This window comes from Pongo abelii, chromosome 7 (assembly GCF_028885655.2).
Source record: "Pongo abelii isolate AG06213 chromosome 7, NHGRI_mPonAbe1-v2.0_pri, whole genome shotgun sequence".
In the NCBI taxonomy this organism is placed as follows: domain Eukaryota; kingdom Metazoa; phylum Chordata; class Mammalia; order Primates; family Hominidae; genus Pongo; species Pongo abelii.
The window spans coordinates 84,674,048-84,694,304 of NC_071992.2; the positions used below are offsets into that span (position 1 = coordinate 84,674,048).

Consider the following 20,257-nt stretch of genomic DNA (forward strand, 5'->3'; position numbering starts at 1 on the left):
ATCTAGGTATTAAGCCCAGCATATATTAGCTATTCTTCCTGATGCTCTCCCTCCCCCAACCCTGAAGACCCCCCAACAGGCCCCAGTGTGTGCTGTTCCCCCACATGGGTCCATGTGTTCTCATCATTCACCTCCCACTTATAAGTGAGAACATGTGCTGTTTGGTTTTCTGTTCCTACGTTAGTTTGCTGAGGATAATGGCTTCCAAGTTCATCCATGTCCCTGCAAAGGACATGATCTTGTTCCTTTTTATGGCTGCATAGTATTTCATGCAAATCCACTTTACCTGAAGTTTCCAATGCCTCTTCTTTTGGAAATCCAGTTGTCTCTTTGTTCTCATTCTCTTGGATCTCACTGCCACCATTGAAACCATTGATCATTTGGACCACAACTGGTCACCAATGACCACTATTAGTACCTTTAGACACTTTGTAACATATGCTTCTGGAATATTGAGTTCTTCTGGTGGTTTTTGTAATATCCAGATCACTTTGTTTTCCTTTGTCTTGTTAATTTCATCTGAAAGAAGCTGGACAAATTTTAATTTGGACTTTATGCATTCTCTAAAATGCCCTTCGGAAGCTTGTTTCAATATGGTTTTAGTTCCTGCTTTTATGAGGCAGAGTCTCAAAGGTACATTTCTCACTTCATCCTTCAAACTCTTCAACTCCATCTATTTTCTTCCTTCCTGAGAAGACAGAGAGAAAACCTAGAAAACTTAAGTTTATTTATTTCTATGTTTTGTAATGCAACAGATTATTGAAAAAATTCAATATATACATGAATTAAGCCAAAAAATAAAATCTGTCCCTCTCCCTCACCATACACCAGGGATAACCAACACTCACCACTGTGTGAATAGATGAGCTTTGAAGATTCCTTCCAATTTCAAGATTTACAGTGTTGGGTGGCAGGAGGAGAAGAGAAAGGAAGATCTCATCATTTTGCCAAATATTTCCCCACAGGTGCTCCAGGTCACAGGCATACACTTTTCAGCTGTCATTGTTTGTTGGAAGAGGATTTATTATTGGAGGAGAATAAAAGTGTTACTACACCAGGAGGGGATGATTGTCTATCTTCTTTGCTTGGAGTTGTAATAAATTAGACGAGGAAACAGGCTTTCTGGAGATTAACAGTAGGTGAACTTGCCAGCTTTGGGGTTGTTAAAAGAAGAAATTAGCTTCTTCGTGGATTCATGTATCTTATAAAGAAGATAGCACATCCTGAAGGCTTACTCTAAAGAAAAGAAGTAATCTCTGGGAGACTCAAAAGCCAAAATTAAGGGGAAAGGGCCATGTTAACTGATCCTAAGAACTGTATGCAGACAGCAATGTGGGATGGGAGGATGAGATGTGGGTACCAGCTTCTTGCTGGTGTAATTCTACTTTGCTTGCCTCTGACAATAATCTAAGTGTGTTCTGGCTAAATTCAGCTTCGCATAACTGCATAATCTCCCCTGCCCCTGCTGTTTCAACTGGTTATGGTGTCCCTGTCTTCTCTGGCCTAACTATAAAGTGCCATTGCTTTGTACTAGAAATAATTCTTTTGCCCCATCCTAGAGAGGTTTATTTCTGTAGCGAGTGGGTTGTTCTGACCCTGTCCCTTGCATACTTCAGATGCGTGGGCATTCATTTGTAAAATTTTGTGTTATCCTTGGGTAATAAAAAACACAGAATTTTATCACTCATCAACAACTTTTATCTGAGACCAGGCATTTACAACTGAGGACAGTTTCAAGGCTTTAAGGAAAAAAAGTAAATGAGAAGCTTGTGACTAGGGCCAGACCTACAGCCTTAAATGTGAGAGTCTGGGCTTAACTATAGAACAAGGTACACTATAAGCCAGCAATTCTCAAACCCTTTGGTTGGTCTCAGTATCCCTTTATGTAATTAAAATTTATTGAAGACCCTTGCCCCAACAGTTTTTATGTGGATTATAATTATTAATACTTAGAAGTGAAAACTGAGAAAATTTTCAAATATTTGATTCTTTTGAAAATAATAAATCTATTATATGTTAACCTAAATGATGTATTTTAGAAAAAATAACTATACTTTCCAAACAAAACAATTGTGAATAAAGTATGAATTCATTTTACATTTTTGCAAATCTCTTTAATGTTTATCTGAAAAGAAGGAAGTCGAATTCTTATTTCTGCTTCTACATTCAATCTGTTGAAATACACTGTTCTGGCTGAAGTACAGTAATAAAATCCAGAATCACATGAATAAGTAGTTGGAAAGTAGAAGCATTTTAATAGCTTTTTCAGATACTTATAGATATTTTCTGATACTACAACAAAACTTGGCAAGTGATAATTCATTAAAGGTTAGTTGTATTAAGAAATCTGAAGCCATATCAATGAACTTTTCATTCTGTTACAATAGAATCCAGTGGTCATGTTGTACTTCAAATGAATTTTTTATTCATGTAAGATTTTGTAGCACTGTGATTATTTGGGAAATTTGGTTCACTGAACTATGCGAATATTCTAAATATTGACTCATTTCATTTTACAATATCAAAAAATAACATTTGTTAACATCACTACCATTGTCATCAGAAAAAGTTTTACTTATTGGGGGGAGTCTGCCAAGTGTAGTATACAAGTTTTCCAGAATTCTAATTTTAACTTGAAAGGTAGATTTCTATCATTGGTAACAAACACTGTCAATTGTTTCACTTGAAATGATAGGCTCATTTCATTCATTATTTGAGAAAATGTCTGCCAAATATCCAAGTCCAAAAAATTCTTTTAAGTAAAAGTAGTGTTTCATTTTTTCTTTTTTTGTTTAAAGCCACTTTAGCTTGCAGCTCAGCCACCCTCATGCTTTTCCTCAAGACAGCCATCATACTCCCCCAGCCACCAAGGGACTTTGTATGAACCTCTTATCTCAGAAAACACAACAGTGAAAAGAAAAGATGTGTACTCAAGGTCAAGGTTTAATAAAATTAGTGGTTTTACTGCTTCATCTTAAGTGAAGCTGGTTTTTTTTGTTGTTGTTGTTTTTGTTTGTTTGTTTGTTTTTACTATATGTGAAGCTTTTATCATTCATTCTAAGACAAAAGCGGAAAGCGGTTCTACCTACCATTGCTCTTACGCCATCTGTAGAAATGTCAGCACAGTGAAGAAAGCAAATAATGTGTCAGTATTCTTATCAAAATAGTTCTGACCTCATGAACCTCCCAAAAGGGTCACAGGGTCCTCCAAACGTCCCAACCTATACTTTGGACATTGCTGCTGTGGACAAAAGCAAGGTGCTTTTGACATATGGGCCACCATCCCCTCTAGAGATCTAGCACCAAGCTGCCCAGCCAAAGGGGGGATTGGGGAAGACAGAGGTCCCCTTAAACCTTTGGGAGCAACAGGGCTTCAGTTTAGATTGGGGTATTGTGGAACAAACATATGTGACCTAAACTTTCTATCCAGTTGGCTGGACATCTTTCCAGTCTTTTTTTTTTTTTCTTTTACGTGTGACTTGAAACATTTAATGCCACTTTTATAGTTTGGCTTGACCGCCCTAAGCCACCCTAAACAAAGTCTTGTAAACTTTCCACACCAATTGACCATAACTACAACTGCTGTTTTCATTTTATGGCTTGGAGTAAAAGCAACTTATATCCTGGTCTTGATTGGTGAAGAATAGAACACTGTTCTTCATACTCACTCTGTATGTGTGAGAAAAACCTTTCTAAATTTCTTTCATTTTCTACACTTTCTCAAGACAAATTGTTAGTCTCTAAGGACTCTTGTTGCCCACCACAAAGTATCCAATTCAAACATTGCATCCTTGTCTCTTCTGTCAAGCTCCGCATTTTGTCTGTCAGGACTTTTTCCCCTTCTTTACTTCTTTTCCTTCTAGAGCTGGAAACCAGGCAGTAAGAGGATGACAGGCTTTAAAAGGTCATTTTTGAATACAGAATTGTCTGTGTGCAGTGTTTCTAGAGTGGCATGTTTTGTGTGTTTTAGTGAAGGAAGGTGAGATAGAGAGAGGACTCGTGCTGGCCAGACTAGTCAAAAAATTCAATTTTCTTGACCACTTAATGTATATCCTTGTAGGTATGAATTCCCTGAATTGAATGTTGGTGGTGGTGGGGAGAAGCTGACCAAAAGGTCCAAAGTTCTAGTGAGACAGGAGGAATAAACTTTAAAGATCTGTTGCCCAGCAAGGTGACCACAGTTAATAACAATGAATTAATTGTATGTTTCAAAAATGCTAACAGAATAGATTCTTAAATGTTCTCACTACAAAAAAAAATGATAAGCATGTGAGGAGATAGACATGTTAATTAGCTTGATATAATCATTCCACAATGTACACATATATCAAACCATCAAATTGAACCCTGTAAATATATACGATTATCATTTGTCAATAAAAATAAAAATTTTAATTAAAAAAATAAGATAAACTGTGGCAGAAAAAAATGTAGATCTTTTCTGCACTTTTCATTCACCAACAGGAAGTTCACTTCATAGGAAAAAACCACTCTCTCTTTTCCATATTAGGAAATGATTTTTGATGTAGTTTATACAAAGGTATCATTAAAGCTAATTTGCTTTTTCCTAAAGGAAGAAGTAAAGTAAATAAGATAAAGAAAAGAATAACTAGCAATGTTGATTGGGTTCCAGCAAAGGTTATCAGCATCTGAATTGTCAAGAACTTTCAGTTTCTTGTATTGCTGATTATTTAAACTCAAATGCCACTGTTTGTCTAATGCAGTGAGCCTGTAACTGTTCCTACCAGGTTGCTACCATCAGCAGAGGTTCGTTTACAGTATAGTGGATGCACAAAGGCCCTCTTCACAAACTCTCCCTTCACACACCTCTGCAGGCTTTGAGAGGTGAGCAAAGTTTTTGCTACTTAAAGAACCAACCTCTAAGAAATTTTTGTATTTAACTATTTAGCCTGACCCATGCTTTGTGAGAACAAGCCATTGTTTATCATTTTATTGCTTTAGTTTTCCTGTCCCTTCATGCCTGTATCAAGTTTCTCACGATTTAAAACAAATGCACAGAAACCAAACAGTCAGTGCAGAATAATTGCAGGCTTTCAGTGTTCAGCATGCACAGCAATCACTGTGGAATCACCCTGAGTTATTAAGAAGAAAGCACCAAATCTTACATTAGTGACTTCTACAGAGCTGCGTTATCAATTGGAGCGGTCTTTTTTGTTGCAGATAATGTAGTCAGGACTGCCTGGCTGCAGACACTAGAGTTTTGTTTAAAAACCAATTTCTTCTAGTCTCTTTCTCTCTCTTGCAGTGTAATTACAGGCTGCAGAGTGAAAAGCATTAGAACTGTTTACAAAACAGCTCATAAAGTTTAAAATAGTGGGGATACGTGTGTGTGTTTGTGTAAAACAAAATAATGTGTATGGTAGGGGTAAACAATATCCAGTCTTTCTTCTTTCACTACCCCGTCACCCTCCAGAATTAAGGGCATGAAGTTGAGAGATGGAGCCCTTTCCTCCTGCTATGCGATGCTTACACTTAATTAGTTATGCCTACTTATCCAATGCCAGTTTATTGTTGCAGATCAAAATACAGATTCTCAGGTGTATGGGGACTGAGTGGCTGATGAAACAGACTGCTATCTAATTAATTTTAGGGCAACCTATATTCCCATAAAGATGTTCCCTCATGACATATGAGAGAAAGATTTTATTTTTTTAATGAGCCCTTTGCTATCTTTCCAAGAGAAAAGCTTTCAGCAGGTTAGTGTTCCAAAGTGAGAGGGGCATTTTTCCAACCCTTTCAAAAGCCTCCTTCTGTGCAGCTTTGCAAAGATTTTGCAGCTCGCCCTTCTGGATTTTATTTATTTATTTTTTAATGTGGAAGGGTAGCCGCTAACTCCAGCCTTGGGGCCAATCAATCATTTTGCTTCACAGGTTTAAGATCTGCAACAAAGCGAAACCCCTGCGCTATCTATGCCTTACCGGTCTCACCAACAATAAGCCTGGTGACTGACAATCGAGAGGGGGCTCTGTCCACGTAGGTGCCAGCACAAGCTGAGGACACAAGTGGAACAGAGGAACCAGCCTTGCACGGAGGAAGCACCTTTTCCTTCTGGTGATTGATTGATGGGGGACAGTGAGGAGGTTTTCAGAGGCTGGAAAAAATTGTCCCAGTCACTTACTATGAAGTCTTTGTCAGCAGAAAAGGCTCTCCGGGGTAGAGAATGATATAATGCAGATGACAAATGACAGGTGTGTGTTTCGTTCTGCTTGCTAGGTACTCAGTATCACACGCAGGTGAGTCAGCACTCCCCAACACGCCCCTTGCGCCATCTGCTCCCCACATGCAAACACTCGTTCCCAATGCTCTGTGGTTTCCCTGGCACTGCTGGCTCTTCCTAATCGATCGTCAGCTCTGTTGGGGATGTGTAAAGTACTGTCAGAGTGTGAGCAGGGTGATACCTTACCACCCTTTTATGGAGTTGATTATGAAATGAAGATAGCATTTGAATCATTTGTTAGCAGTTCTGAAAGTTGTTTCCTTCTGTTCCTCCCTTTTGGAGCACAGAAGAAAAAAATATATGTAATATATACACATATAATATGCTGTTGCAAGAGACTACTTCAGATCGAAAATCTGTTTTTAAAATCATTGACTGATATTTCCTTTGTATTTTTTTCTCCCCCTTCCAGGACCCTATCTGCAGATGTTCTGAATACCTCTGAGAATACAGATTGATTATTCAAACAGGATACCTAATTCAAGGTATTAGCTCTTGTCAGAAAGCTTTTACATTTGAGCTCTGTGTTGGAAATTCTATTTTGGCAATGAATTGAAATAGGAAAAGTTGGAATGAGAATAAAGGAAAAAGTGAATTTGCAAAATAATCAAGTGCTTAAAAAACTACCCAGCACTTGTGAGGGTTTGCTATTTCTGACTCATGTGCAACCCTGTCTGTGCCAGCTTATGTGCCAATACTGACTTATTTGTAGCCCTTTCTCTGCAACTGTGCTTGGAGTTTGGATTTCATTTTAGTCTCACCGTCTCCGTTTTTCTCTGACTGCCCAGAACTCCAGAAATCAGGAGACGGAGACATTTTGTCAGTTTTGCAACATTGGACCAAATACAATGAAGTATTCTTGCTGTGCTCTGGTTTTGGCTGTCCTGGGCACAGAACTGCTGGGAAGCCTCTGTTCGACTGTTAGATCCCCGAGGTTCAGAGGACGGATACAGCAGGAACGAAAAAACATCCGACCCAACATTATTCTTGTGCTTACCGATGATCAAGATGTGGAGCTGGGTGAGACGCGGACTCTTCCTTTGTTAATCTCTTTTGTTCAGATGATTTATCGAGTCTCAGGATTATCAGTAGACATTTTGAGGTTTTGCACTTAATTATTGTACGTTAACCAACACCCTAGTTTATGCAATGAACTTGTATTGATCATAAGGCATTTGGTTTGTGTTTCAGCATTACTTTTCTGATGTTATGCTTTTGAAATGGTCGGGGAAGGGGCCTGGGGGAGTAGGACAATTGAGAAAGAGGATCAGCACTGAAGACTGTAGAAGTAAAGGATTGAAAGCCCTCAGTTAAGACATTGTAAAAATATTTGGGCAAAGTTGTTTCAAAGAGTATGAGGATGTGACTGTAATTCTATGCAATAGATATGAATATAGACTGATACTAAAGGAACTTGCAGTGGTTAATATTATTAGAGTGGATTACTTATTCACAGTTTGTTATAGTAATTGTTAGGTATTTGAAAGTTGCAGTGTTCTACATGTCTTTTGGTAGAGAATTCACTTACTACTACCTTAGGTATGATGCTTTTTTATTTAGCTTGCCTAGGCTAATTGTAGAGCACCCAGAAAGCCTGCCAAAATCTAGTGATTCTAACTTACCTTCTGTATCATCTGATTGGGTTTCTTATCTTCTCACCGTCTTCAATGGTCCAGCCCTAGGGTCTTGTTCATAAGCCGAGGGCCAATTCTTCTAGTCCACCTAGTGCAAGGCAGATAGAAAGCTTGCCCCTAGAAGTTGTCACTACCACTCCTCATTTCCTTTCCTGAACCCAAATTCCTTGTTCTCAGGCATCACCCAGCTGTGCTTAGCCATCACATTCAACCTGACTGGTAGTTGAATCCTCTAGCAGAGCATGCTGGGCTTCTTTACCGAGCTCCTGCGGTTCAGGTTCTTGAGGATAAAACTCTCCATGCTGGCACTTGGTCTCCATGGAAGGGGACTTTGGTTTCCCACTTGAAACCAGACGGTGGGATCCCAGTAAAGTTAATTCTTTGGGTTCAGCTGGAAGCAAATGCGCTAAAAAGCCAGCAGAGATCATTATTGCTGACGTTGGTTTGAGGAGTCAACCCAACTTTTTTTTTTTAACAAGGGTATTGATTTTTGGGCAACAGGCCAAAATGAAAGGTGTCACACATACATGAGTATGTATTTAGCACATATGATGTTAGTATGTATGTAAGTGGTGGTTTAAATTACTTACAGAGCAAGTAATTTTAGCTTTTTTAGACCCTTGTGGGTCCATTTCAAGTTAGTTTAGTGCCTAATGTGTTAATAGCACAGTCTCTGCATAAGGATTACAATGTTAAACACATCCTTGCCCTCTGCTTGACCTCACACCTGAACTCACCTTCCTTAACATCTCACCCATCCATCGCTTTTGCTACAGCTGAGATCTCTGGATCCTCTCATCTCTCCCAGTTTTTCCCTCACCGGTTTGTCACCTGGCCTGCCTGCCTCTCTTGGCCACCCTTCACTCAATTGCCAGAGTTATCTTTCAATTACCTCTCTGATCAGATCACTTCTCTGCTTAAGTCCCTTCTGTGGTTTCCCTTTGCCATGAGATTATGCCCTTCTCCTCTGTGGGCAAATGAGTTCTGAGCCATGTGGCCCCTGCCTGTCCCCAAGGCTGTTTCCCTTTCCCCCACTTTCACTCTGTGCTTCATAAACACAATTGCCATCTCCCCAAAAGTGTCTGGTGGCTTCATCCCCCTCGCCTCTATCCATGCCTTTGCACATCTCATCCTCTCTGGCTTTTCCTCTTTCTCCACCTGGAGAAACCCTGCCTGTTCTTCATAACCCAGTTCATGTCATGGGCTTGGTGTTCCCAAACCAAAACCACCCTCCCCTCCAGCAGCATTGATGGAACTTTTCTTTGCACACCGAGAACATGACTCCAGCATGGTGCTCATTCCACCATACCCTTCCGTGCCTGTCCCTTCCACTTGACCAAGATCAACCAGAGAGCAAGGGTGTGTTTTATGTTGCACTCCTCATGCACTCCTAGTGCCTGGGAATATAGTGGGCACTAAACTAACTTGAAATGGACCCATAAGGCTCTAAACAAGCTAAAATTCCCAGAAATAAATGTAAGTATTCATCATGATCTACCTCTTCAATATACAGCACTGTCTTTAAAATATATTAAGAAATTGCTCATAACTTTATTTTTTAACAGAATTCAAATTTTCAGCCTTGTCCTATAGTCCATTTATTCATCCAGTAAATACTTTCTGAGTAGTTACCAAGTATTGCCTTCCATTGGAGGCATGTGAATATCATGGTGAAGGGTTATAGACCAGGCTCAGTCCACCCAGATATTTCCTACATATTTGCCTTTAACTCCTTCCTTGATTTTCTAGCCAGATAACATGCTAAGAACTAGCTTATTGGCTGGGCATGGTGGCTCTCGCCTGTAATCCCAGCACTTCGGGAGGCCGAGGCAGGCAGATCACCTGAGGTCAGGAGTTCAAGACCAGCCTGGCCAACACAGTGAAACTTCGTCTGTACTAAAAGTACAAAAATTAGCCAGGCGTGGTGGCAGGCACCTGTAATCCCAGCTACTCAGGAGGCTGAGGCAGGAGAAGCACTTGACCCGTGAGGCAGAGGTTGCAGTGAGCCGAGATCACGCTATTGCACTCCAGCCTGGGCTACAGAGCGAGACTCCATTTCAAAACAAAAAAAGAACTAGCTTATTTAACCCTCACAGTAACTCTAGGAAGTAGTTACTATTCTCTCTTTGATTTAGGTATGAGAAAAATGAGGCTTAGAGAAGTCATGTAGCTTGTGGTGAGCAAGTAAATTGTGAAACCCAGACCTGTATTAGATCTGAGTCTCCACAGCTACGTATTTAACCACTATCCCTTCCGTTAATCAGCCATCTACAAATAATTATTAAGCACCTCCTAAAAACAATCTGCAAATGCATAATATTTTAGGTTCTGGGAGAGAGGGAACAGAAGCAAAAGATGGGCCACTGGCAAAAACAAAATGACTAGGAACCACAGTGAACTGTGGGTTGGAGGTCCAGAAAAGACCTCCTTTCTTGGCAGAAAAGTCATGCTCTTGGTAGTGGTTCCTGCTTGATGGAGACTTTTCCTCATTTTTCTGTAATGTGCTCATAATCCTTCTAGAACATCATTGCTCTAGATTTTGGGTGTTGGTTGTTTTGTTTTGTTTTGTTTTTTTACCATCTTAACCATTTTTAAGTGTACAGTTCAGTACTGTTAAGTACATTTACATTGGTGTGCAACCCATCTCCAGAACTCTTTTCATCTTACAAAAGTAAAACCCTATACCCATTAAAAAGCAACTCCCGTTTCTCTCTCCCTCAGTCCTGGCAACTATCATTCTACTTTCTGTCTCTGTGGATTTGACTACTCTATGTACCTCATATGGGTGAAATCATACAGCATTTATCTTTTTATGACTGGCTTATTTTACTTACCCTCATGTCCTCAAGGCTCATCCGTGTTGTAACATGTGTCAGAGTGTCCTTCCTTTTTAATGCTGAATAACTTTTCATTGCATATATGTACCACATTTTTTTAACCCATTCATCCACTGTTGGAAATTTGAGTTGCTTCCTCCTTTTCCCTATTGTGGATAATGCTGCTGTGAACATGGGTGTACAAAGAGCTCTTCAAGACCTTGCTTTTAGTTATTTTGGAGCTATACCCAGAAGTGGAATTGCTGGATCATATGATACTTTTATTTTTATTATTTTGAGGAACCACCTTACTGTTCTCCATAGCAACTCACCATGTTACATTCCCTCCAACTGAGCACAAGTGTCGTAATTTTTCCACATCCATGCCCACACTTGTTATTTTCTGGTTTTGTTTTTAATAGTAGCCATCCTAATGGGCATGAAGTGGTATCTCATTGTCACTTTGATATGGTTAGGTTTTGTTTTGTTTTTTACTCCAGTGCAATTTTCTTTGCCAAGTGCTTTAATAAATCTTCACCTAATGCAAACCTTTTTGCACCTGTAATGCTGTAAGCAATTTTGGCTACTGTGCCTCCAAAAAGAAAGTAACAGACTTAGTAAAGACTTAGAAGAACAATTATGAAAATTCTTATAGAATACTTTTCTCATTGGGAAAGCATAAAGCAATCCTATCTGTTTATCTAGAAAGATGAAGGCTGAGAAGAGCTATAATCAAAGTTTATAAAATCGAGCCAGGGAGGAAAGTATTAGTTCCTTATGAGCAGGAGCCCTTCCCTTCACTTTCAGGACAAATAAACTATTACTCTGTAAAGGGAGTAAGACACATAAGGAATTCATTAATAAAAGTACTAGAACCTTGCATGTGGATAACACTTTATCTTTTTCCAAAGAACATTTTGTTCACATTATTGTGAATGAATACTGCCATCTCACGTGAGTTGGGTGGATAGGACAAAGATCATCATTCCAGAAGGAAACAGCCTGTGGAAAGATGAAATGGTTTAACCATGGTCCCCTTACTTCTGAATTTGCTTTTCCCACAACTTAAGAAGTTGTTCACGTTGTGCCTATACCCGTAAGTACTTCAGGGTTTTAGGCTAGAATAATGGGTGGAAGATTTACAATTTTTTAAGCTAAGTAAACACGCACAGAAGTGATCAACATGAAGTTCAGGATAATGGCTACCACTGGGGAAAACGTGATGACCGAGAGCATCAGTACATTCACATTCTATTTCAAAATTGAAAAAATATATATCTGAAAGAATATAATCAAGTTAAGTTTTGTTAAAGCTAGGAGATGCATTATTTGTTCTGTTACACCCTACACTTGAAATATTTTATAAATCAGAAGGAAGAAAATAGAAAATGTTTGAGGGACTCCTCTAACTTTCTGAGCCTAGCATCAAAGAAATTGGGCTCTAAATCTTTCCCAAATGGCCTTTGGTGCCACTCTGAGAAACAAAATATTGAGCAGATTAGACCATTGATCTGACTCAATATGGCATTTCTTACATTCCTAGGAAATTGGCCTGACAGGAACATCTCAGTAACATTGACCCGATGTTTCTCTTAGATCATATGTAGAGGGAAGCTATGAGTACATGGAGATATTTTGTTTCTTTAAAGCAGAAGCCAGAATACAAGATATTCAGACCAGAGCTAGCCCACAGATGTATGTTGTTTGATGAGCATACGTTTCAGAATTAAGCCAATATTTTAAAATCATATTTTAAAACATATATAACATATAAAAAAATCAGATTCTGATGTTTCTTGAAAATTCAAAAAATGAAGGCTTATATTCCCATGAAGCAGTCATCACCTAGATGTTTGAAGGGGAGCTGCAGCTGCTCTCGGACATTGGGATCCCCCACTACTGTGTTGTCCCTCAATACTTATGCCAAGGTGCAGGTGCCATTTATCATTGACCATACTGCTGTTTTTCTTATAGTCAGGAAAAGCTCTATAAACCATGTCTCGATCAAAGGTAAAACAACGAAAAGACACAAAAACCCTCTGACTTTTCTTATACCTGGCTGCCTTCACTTGCCTACCTTATCTGTGTAGCCCTGTAGGCATGTTAACTTCCATTCCTGTAAGTAGCTTTTAATGGCCTTGTGCTCTTTTGGAGGGGCCAGGAGGAAATAATGAGTCTTAGTGATCTGGAAACATTCCAGACTAATTTATTATTTTCTCTTTTTTCCCTTCTTCTCCCAAATACCTTTTCCCCTTTTGGTTTTAGGTAAAAAAAAATCTTTTTTTCTTGCCAATTCCATAGTTTGGGTAGAAAAAAATACCATTTAATTTTGTTATTTTTTATATGCTTATGCTTTTAGAATTAGAATATTCAATAGATCATACAGGCATTTTAATAAAGGAAATGTCACTGTTTCATGTTTCATAGTTTACTATGAAAATAACTGTTGGCGTGCAAAAATGGCAGGGAAGTATCTAATACAAACGACTTAAATATTTAAAGCATTAGTCTTACTTCATCATAAAAGAATGACATCAACAAACACCCCTCCACAATCAGTAAGAGAAGGGTTTGCTTGTTGTTGTCACTCTTCAAACCATGAATGCTGTAATCCACATGGAAGTATCTCTCTAGGAAGCCAGGTGTATATGAATCCCACATGTCTGGGACTTCCGTAAGTGATAATGACAATATTTACTGTTGAATTTCTGGTTCTGTAAGCTTTTCTGGACAGGACAAACAGGTTTGATGAAATTTTTAATGTTTAGTAATACAAAATACTGCATACTCAAATGCTAAGATATATGTATCGGGAAAGGTAAAGCTTTGTTTTGAAGTTTAAACATGTCAATGAAGTAATTCAGGATCTCTGGGTGATTTTAGCAAAGTCATCCAAATTAGGGGGACATTTTCTCCGATCCTTTTTCATACAAATGATTTTTGTATGAAATCATTCTGTATGAAATGATTTTGGGAATCAAGTAGTTGGAGTATATAAAGTGATTTAAATTCCTCACTATGGTTCTGTCTAGCCACAACCTATCACATACTCCATCCAAAGCACTATTCCTGAAGCTTTGATTTTTAACTGTGCCAAAATTGCAAACATGGTGGATCTTGATGGATTCCTGAAGGGTGGCACTTCTCCCACTCCCAGCCACCGCTGACCTCTTCAGCATCCTGGTCCACAGCCGATGGCTATCACAGCATCCTCCATCCTGCAGGAGCAATGGAAGATGTTCTCAGTCCCAACCTGGAACTGGGGCACTGGGACAGTGTGCCTTGGCAGTCCTGTGGCCTAGACCTTCCCTCTCATCAAGCCAGCCCAGTCAGCAGTGCATGCACACCAGCTACGCAGACATAATCACGGTTGCTTCAGAGCATTTGTGTCTGTCTCCCACTTCACAGGACAACTTAAAATAACAATGAAGTTGGGCTTTTTGCTTGGGGTGAGGAGTCAGTGTGTGTAGAAAGGGGAAGAATTGATATTTGTATTTGAAAACCAATATCAACATTTTAAGTCTTACAGCATAGAAAAGGTAGTTGACCTCTGTTCTCTCCTCCAGCTTTTGCACTTCAGATGTAGATTACAGAGAAGAAGATGGAAGAGGCAGGAGAAAATTTAACGTGATGGGGTTGAGATGAGCACATAGGGCAACCACAGCCACATCGGCACACTCCTTGCAGGAAGTACTTGATGGCATCATGCCGTTTGCTCAGCAACAACCTTGTAAACTAGTCGGAGTGGGGAGTGCTATTAGAAGCTCCATTTTACAGATGAGAAATGCAAAGCAAAAGAGGATAAATGACTTGCTCAGGCTAATCTGTGGAAAAATCCAAATGTTTTCCCACATGTTCAAGTCTAGGGCTCTTTCCCTTCTCATTTTTATCCTCCTCACTCCTGCCTTGTGAATCTGATTATGAGTGTTCAGCTTTACAATTCATATCATTCCTATGAAATAATTGTTGTAATAACTGAGAATCAGCACCGTTTGCATTTCAGGCACCCAAGGCCTGGAACCTACAGAAGTGAAGAGCTTCAGCTTAAAACAAAACTGAGCCCTTCCACTTACCGGACAGACATTGTCCTGTCCACTGCTCTCAACAGCTGTGAATAAATAACTATGAGTTTTATTACAGAATCATTTTTGGTAAGGTTTGCCAATAAAAAAATCAATGGCACAATCACAGTGGGAATATATACAGGGTAAGGCAGTGTTATTGACTGACATTAATCATTGCAAAGCCATTAAAAGGTGCTCGATGCTTCCCTTACTGGTACACACTAACACAGTGGAGTGAAGAGATTCAGATTCCTGCACACCGTCATCTGTCTCTACCCAGAGAATCCATAGAGATCAGAGGCAACAATTAACACCACCATGGCAGTCAGCAGCTAAAGACAGACAGATCCACAGCCCACTCATGCCTCATCTGTGCCTGAGCCACTGAGACCATTTCAGCCTTGAGGGGAGGGTAGGAGACAGGTGTTAATGTCAGTCAGTATCTCCTCTAAGAGGCGAGAAGAATCAAAAGATGAGATTGCAGAAAGAGAGACCTATCGCGACTGCAAGCAGACGTCAATTCTGTTTCTCATCTTGAAAATGTCAATGTCACAGCCAGCATTCAGCCTAGATAGAGCTCAAGAGCATGGTCTCTGGGCAGACTGCCTACGTTTACTTCGGGGTTCTGCTACTGAGGGTCTGTGTGGCCCTAGGCACAGCACGATTTAGCCTTCTGCACCTCCATTTCATTATCTGTGATATAGGAATAATAGCTACTAGCACCCACCACAAAGGATTATTGTCTGGACCAAATTAATTGCTCATGTGAAGCACTTAGAAGAGAACCTGGCTGAGAGTAAGTAGAAAATCAATATTTCTTTTTCCTGTCTACAATATACCTTATAGTCTTGGCAGTGATCTAAGCCACCTAGATCACTCAAAATGAGGCACCCACTACGGTCTCTTCCAGCTCTAGGCTTCCCTGATTCTGTGTCCAACCTAGAATACTTCTCCAGGTGAGATTCACTGAGAGGCAGCTTCAGCTTCACCCAGGTTTTGTTAGAAACACAAATTCTCAGACCCCATCCTAGACTGACTAAACCAGTATCTTGGGGTGGCTACAGGATTCTAGGGCTTATTATGCCCTTCAGGTGATTTTTTAAAGTTGGACAAGCATTGTGTCAGAATCTCTTTGCTGAGAACCTTCAAGCCAGATTCCTACTTTTTGTTTTGTTTTTATGAGACAGAGTCTCGCTCTGTCCCCCAGACTGAAGTGCAGTGGGGCGATCTTGGATCACTGCAACCTCTGCCTCCCGGGTTCAAGCCATTCTCCTGCCTCAGCCTCCCAAGTAGCTGGGTCTACAGGCACATGCCATCATGCTGGCTAATTTTTGTATTTTCAGTAGGGACAGGGTTTTACCATGTTGGCCAGGCTGGTCTTGAATTCCACGCCTCATGTGATTTGCCCACCTTGGCCTCCCAAAGTGCCGGGATTACAGGCGTGAACCACTGAGCCCGGCCTGAGATTCCCACTTTCAAGGACCCCAGTGGTGGAGCTGTACTGTTAACAGTGCCTGTGGGGATCCAGTGTTGTCTTGGTTCCCTTTGACGTGTGGACTGGTGGGAACCAGGGCATCTGGAGGGATTGCTTGGAATCCCTACACCATCAGCTCAGTTAGTTAAGAAAAGGATGATACTGAGAATGAGAGGAGAATCCTAGCTGGGGCACTCCCAGCAGTGATGAATTGGGATAAGTTTTAGCCCCTGTTTTTATATTATTTTGACTTTAAATCAGATTTCTACCTCTGTCCCATATTTGTAGTCTAAATGAGTCTGTAAACTAGAGATTACAGTGCTGTGATTCAGAACCTTGGATGATGGCCTCAGCTGCATTTTTCTTTTATTTGAATTCAGCTAAGACTCATAAAGGAAACTGGGAGCTTGTTCTTTGAAATAGACTACTGGACAATGAAAAGCCATCAAGAGGGTTTGCTGTTTTCCCCAAATTCAAGATACTCAGTAACTAACTACTGCAGAGATCTAAAGAGGAGCAATGAGACATGGTAGACATCTTCAGTGTCACCTTTCACTCTCTTTCCACTTCTACATCTCCATTCATCCAGTTATCTCCAGCATATTCCCCTTGTGTGATCAACCAACACAAATATAAAATGCAACATTTCTAAAATGGGGTTTTAAAATCTCCCATAAGGCATATTCCTTTTTAGTTACTTCTTCACCATCAGTGAAACTATTGGTTTCCAGTTTTCTTCTCACGGTGAAAACTTCAAGGTGTTAGCCAACTCCCAGCCTTCTCGTGCATCACCACATCACTTGGATCTGCTTCTTAGGGTCACTCTGTGTCAGAGGCATAGTCATCCGAGTTCTTCTTTCCTCAGGGCTAGACAGCTTCAGCGACCTCATCTGTATCCTTCGTGGACCAGCAGCGGTGTGCCCTCCTCAATCCACACACCACCACTGCAACAGCAACGCCTCTCGAGGGGATTGCAATCCACTGCAATCTGCAATCCACTGCAGCAGCAACACCTTACCAAAGACTTTTTTCTTAACATGCCGTTCATGCCTTTGACACAGAACATAACTCTACCTTTGTTTTTTTATTCTATCATATCCAGTATCTCTGCCCAGCCTTCAAGCTATTTGCTAAATCTGCTTTCCACATTTCATGAAGAGAATTCTCCATATTTCTCCTCATGCCAGGAAATCAATGTGTTGTTCTCATCACTCTACTTGTTTCTTCCCACCTCCAGAGCATCACACATGTCACTCGCTGCAATCCCCCAATGATATACTTCACCCATCCGACATTTACTTCCTCCTTTTTTTCCATCTGTCCTCATCTCTCATTTCAGAACTCTTATTAAGCCTTCAATCCAAGTTCCCTCTATTTTTATATGCCCTGCTACTGCTGTATTCACATTGTTATGTGTGCATTGCTTTGCAAATATCCCCAAGTGATTTTTCTATGTAGGTTCTCGTCTAGAGAATTTATTACTGAAGACCAGAAGCAGAAAATTTCCCATTTCTTTTGTTTATGCTACACTTGGGAGATCAGCCCGGAATGCTGAGGTTGATAGAATGTTTTGCATGAAGTAGGCACTCACGACATGTTATTCACTGACTACAAAAGGTTGCTTGATGCCCTGAAGACAACCAGAAGAGAAAGAGCAGTTAGGATTGCTCCTAGCAGAGGCATATTTTAGGGAGCTCTAATGAGACCCAATTAGAAAGCCTCCTCCTGTTCTCATATGTGTCATGTGAACGGTAAAAGCTAGTATATGAAGACACGGGGCTAACTGTGGCTTTTTGGACTGTTGCATGCTTCTCTTCTGCCCTGAATGCTTGCCTGGTTTGCATTACGATTTCCTTCCTTGCTGGAAAACATAGACTTTCTTCCTTTCTTTGGAAGAAGTGGGACCTGTTGGAAATCTGAGGCTCCAAGATTCAAATGCAATGGGCTTGGCTGTAGTGCTCTGTAGTGCACTTCTTGACAAGTCTTGAAAAGACTATTGAATTCTGGCCTGTGCTTTTCTGCAGTGTTTGGATGTGTTTCAGCTGCAGTGTTTGGCTGGATAGAGTAATCGAAATAGTTTTTTTTTTTTTTCCTTCCTCAGCAATCTTATGTTACCAGTTCATCCTTAAAGTTAAAATGGAATATTTTACAACCATGCAAATACTTTCGAGTGCAATCGAATTATAGCTCTTTCACAAGCAAACAACCTATCTTTAAAAATTGTGCATAAATAGGTCAAAATATAAATTGATGTTGTTATCCTAATAGAAAAACTGGCAAACATTTGGTGAGCTTGCTAGAGGATACCAACTTGCATTGAAGATCTTTTTTAATTATTATTAAACACAGGCATTTTGATGGGACTTAATAGGGAAGAAATTTTTTTTCTCTTTTCTTTCATATGATTAAAATGCTATAGTAGTAATCTACACTAGTAATCTAGTAGCAATGTCACTAGTAGACTGCATTTGTGCTGGGCTAGGGGTTTTGATGCTCCGTGTATCAGGCTATTGTTCTCTGGTAATCTTCAAAGGGCTGCTGGCCTTTGAATCTGCTCCATATCTAAAATTCTAGCTTTAATTATCAGATTAGCCTGCATATTTTTTTCTTCGTGATTACAGAGGGGAGAAGTGTGTTTATTATTCTGCAAAATACTTGAGATGGTAGGATCTCAAATGCTTAATTTTGTTGTAGAAATGAGAGCTGATCAAATTATAGACTCCTTCAAGCTAAGGAAAGGAAATGAATAAGTCAGGGAAACAGAGGCACTGAGGGGCACAATCGAAATGGGCGTTCATGTGCCGCACTTTGCTAAACAATGCTGGGACTGTGCCTTTCAGGGTCCCTGCAAGTCATGAACAAAACGAGAAAGATTATGGAACATGGCGGGGCCACCTTCATCAATGCCTTTGTGACTACACCCATGTGCTGCCCGTCACGGTCCTCCATGCTCACCGGGAAGTATGTGCACAATCACAATGTCTACACCAATAACGAGAACTGCTCTTCCCCCTCATGGCAGGCCATGCATGAGCCTCGGACTTTTGCTGTATATCTTAACAACACTGGCTACAGAACAGGTAAGGGATGACGTTTCTAGCCCATGAACCTCTCGTAATATGTCTTAGACTCAGGAAGAAGCGTTGTGTAATGAAATGCATGAAGTTCCAACAAATACCTAAAAAAGGATCAAGTGTTTTTAAACTGCTTGACATCTACCCCAGGGTCTGGGGCACAGTAAATGATCAAAATTATTTATTATTTATTAATTAATGAATAACTGATGGGTAAATCAATCACGTGTACCTTATTGATTCATGTATTTTTTCATTCATAATTAATAGGATTTGGAAAGTTTCTTTAGCTTGTGGTTGTTTTTAGGTCTCAAATGTTCACTTCTACCTTCCAGGAAAGGAAGGCATCCTAATTGCTACACCTTCTATTATTGTTTAACCTACACAGGGCAAGAAGAGGTTTTTGATTAATTGGTTTTTTGAAAATTGGGGACTTCTTTCAAGAGGGGTAGTGAACATTATGCCAATCTTTCTGAGAAAAAAGCAAGGTTCCTTCTGGTAATATTATCCCCAAGGCCCTATCCTCCCAGCATGTAGATGATGTCCTTGGGTTTTTTGTAGCATTTCTTCACATAAGGACACAACATTGTTCATAGAAGGGCAACAGTGTAGACATGGGTTGTTGCTTGTTTTCATTTTTCCAGAATCACCTAGGCTTATTCATAAGAATCAAATATGTTATGATTAAAGCTTGTTCAAATGACTTTCAGGGCTACAGTTTCTCTATTTTGAAGACTTAAAAGTAAAGTAGTTCAGATAAATATTCTCCTGCATCTCTTTTAAAAGTGAAATTAATCTTTCCCACTGGACTCAGGGAATATATGGCCATTTGCTTCTTTGCAGAGCACCCTATGGGCACTTAATACTTGTTATTTATGGATGAAAATATTGATTGTGCATATGATAGCACTGTCACTCGCAGACAGCTCAACATCTCGACTCAAAGAAACAGCTCCT

At 40.0% G+C, this 20,257-nt stretch overlaps 1 protein-coding gene across 14 annotated transcripts in view; it reads left to right on the forward strand.

The window, feature by feature from the left end:
* SULF1 (sulfatase 1) overlaps positions 1-20,257 on the forward strand; it is a 191,405-nt gene that overhangs the window by 89,763 nt on the left and 81,385 nt on the right. For 10 of the 14 annotated variants that reach the window (XM_054561719.2, XM_054561716.2, XM_009243852.4 and 7 more), the window contains 3 exons: positions 6,651-6,723; positions 7,027-7,258; positions 19,067-19,306. In XM_054561719.2, coding sequence (XP_054417694.2) covers positions 7,087-7,258; positions 19,067-19,306 — 412 coding nt within the window. In that variant the 5' untranslated portion in view covers positions 6,651-6,723; positions 7,027-7,086. Of the gene's footprint in view, positions 1-4,748; positions 4,846-6,650; positions 6,724-7,026; positions 7,259-19,066; positions 19,307-20,257 lie in introns of all 14 variants that reach the window. The other 4 variants (XM_063726673.1, XM_063726672.1, XM_063726671.1 and 1 more) reach the window with 1 other exon arrangement.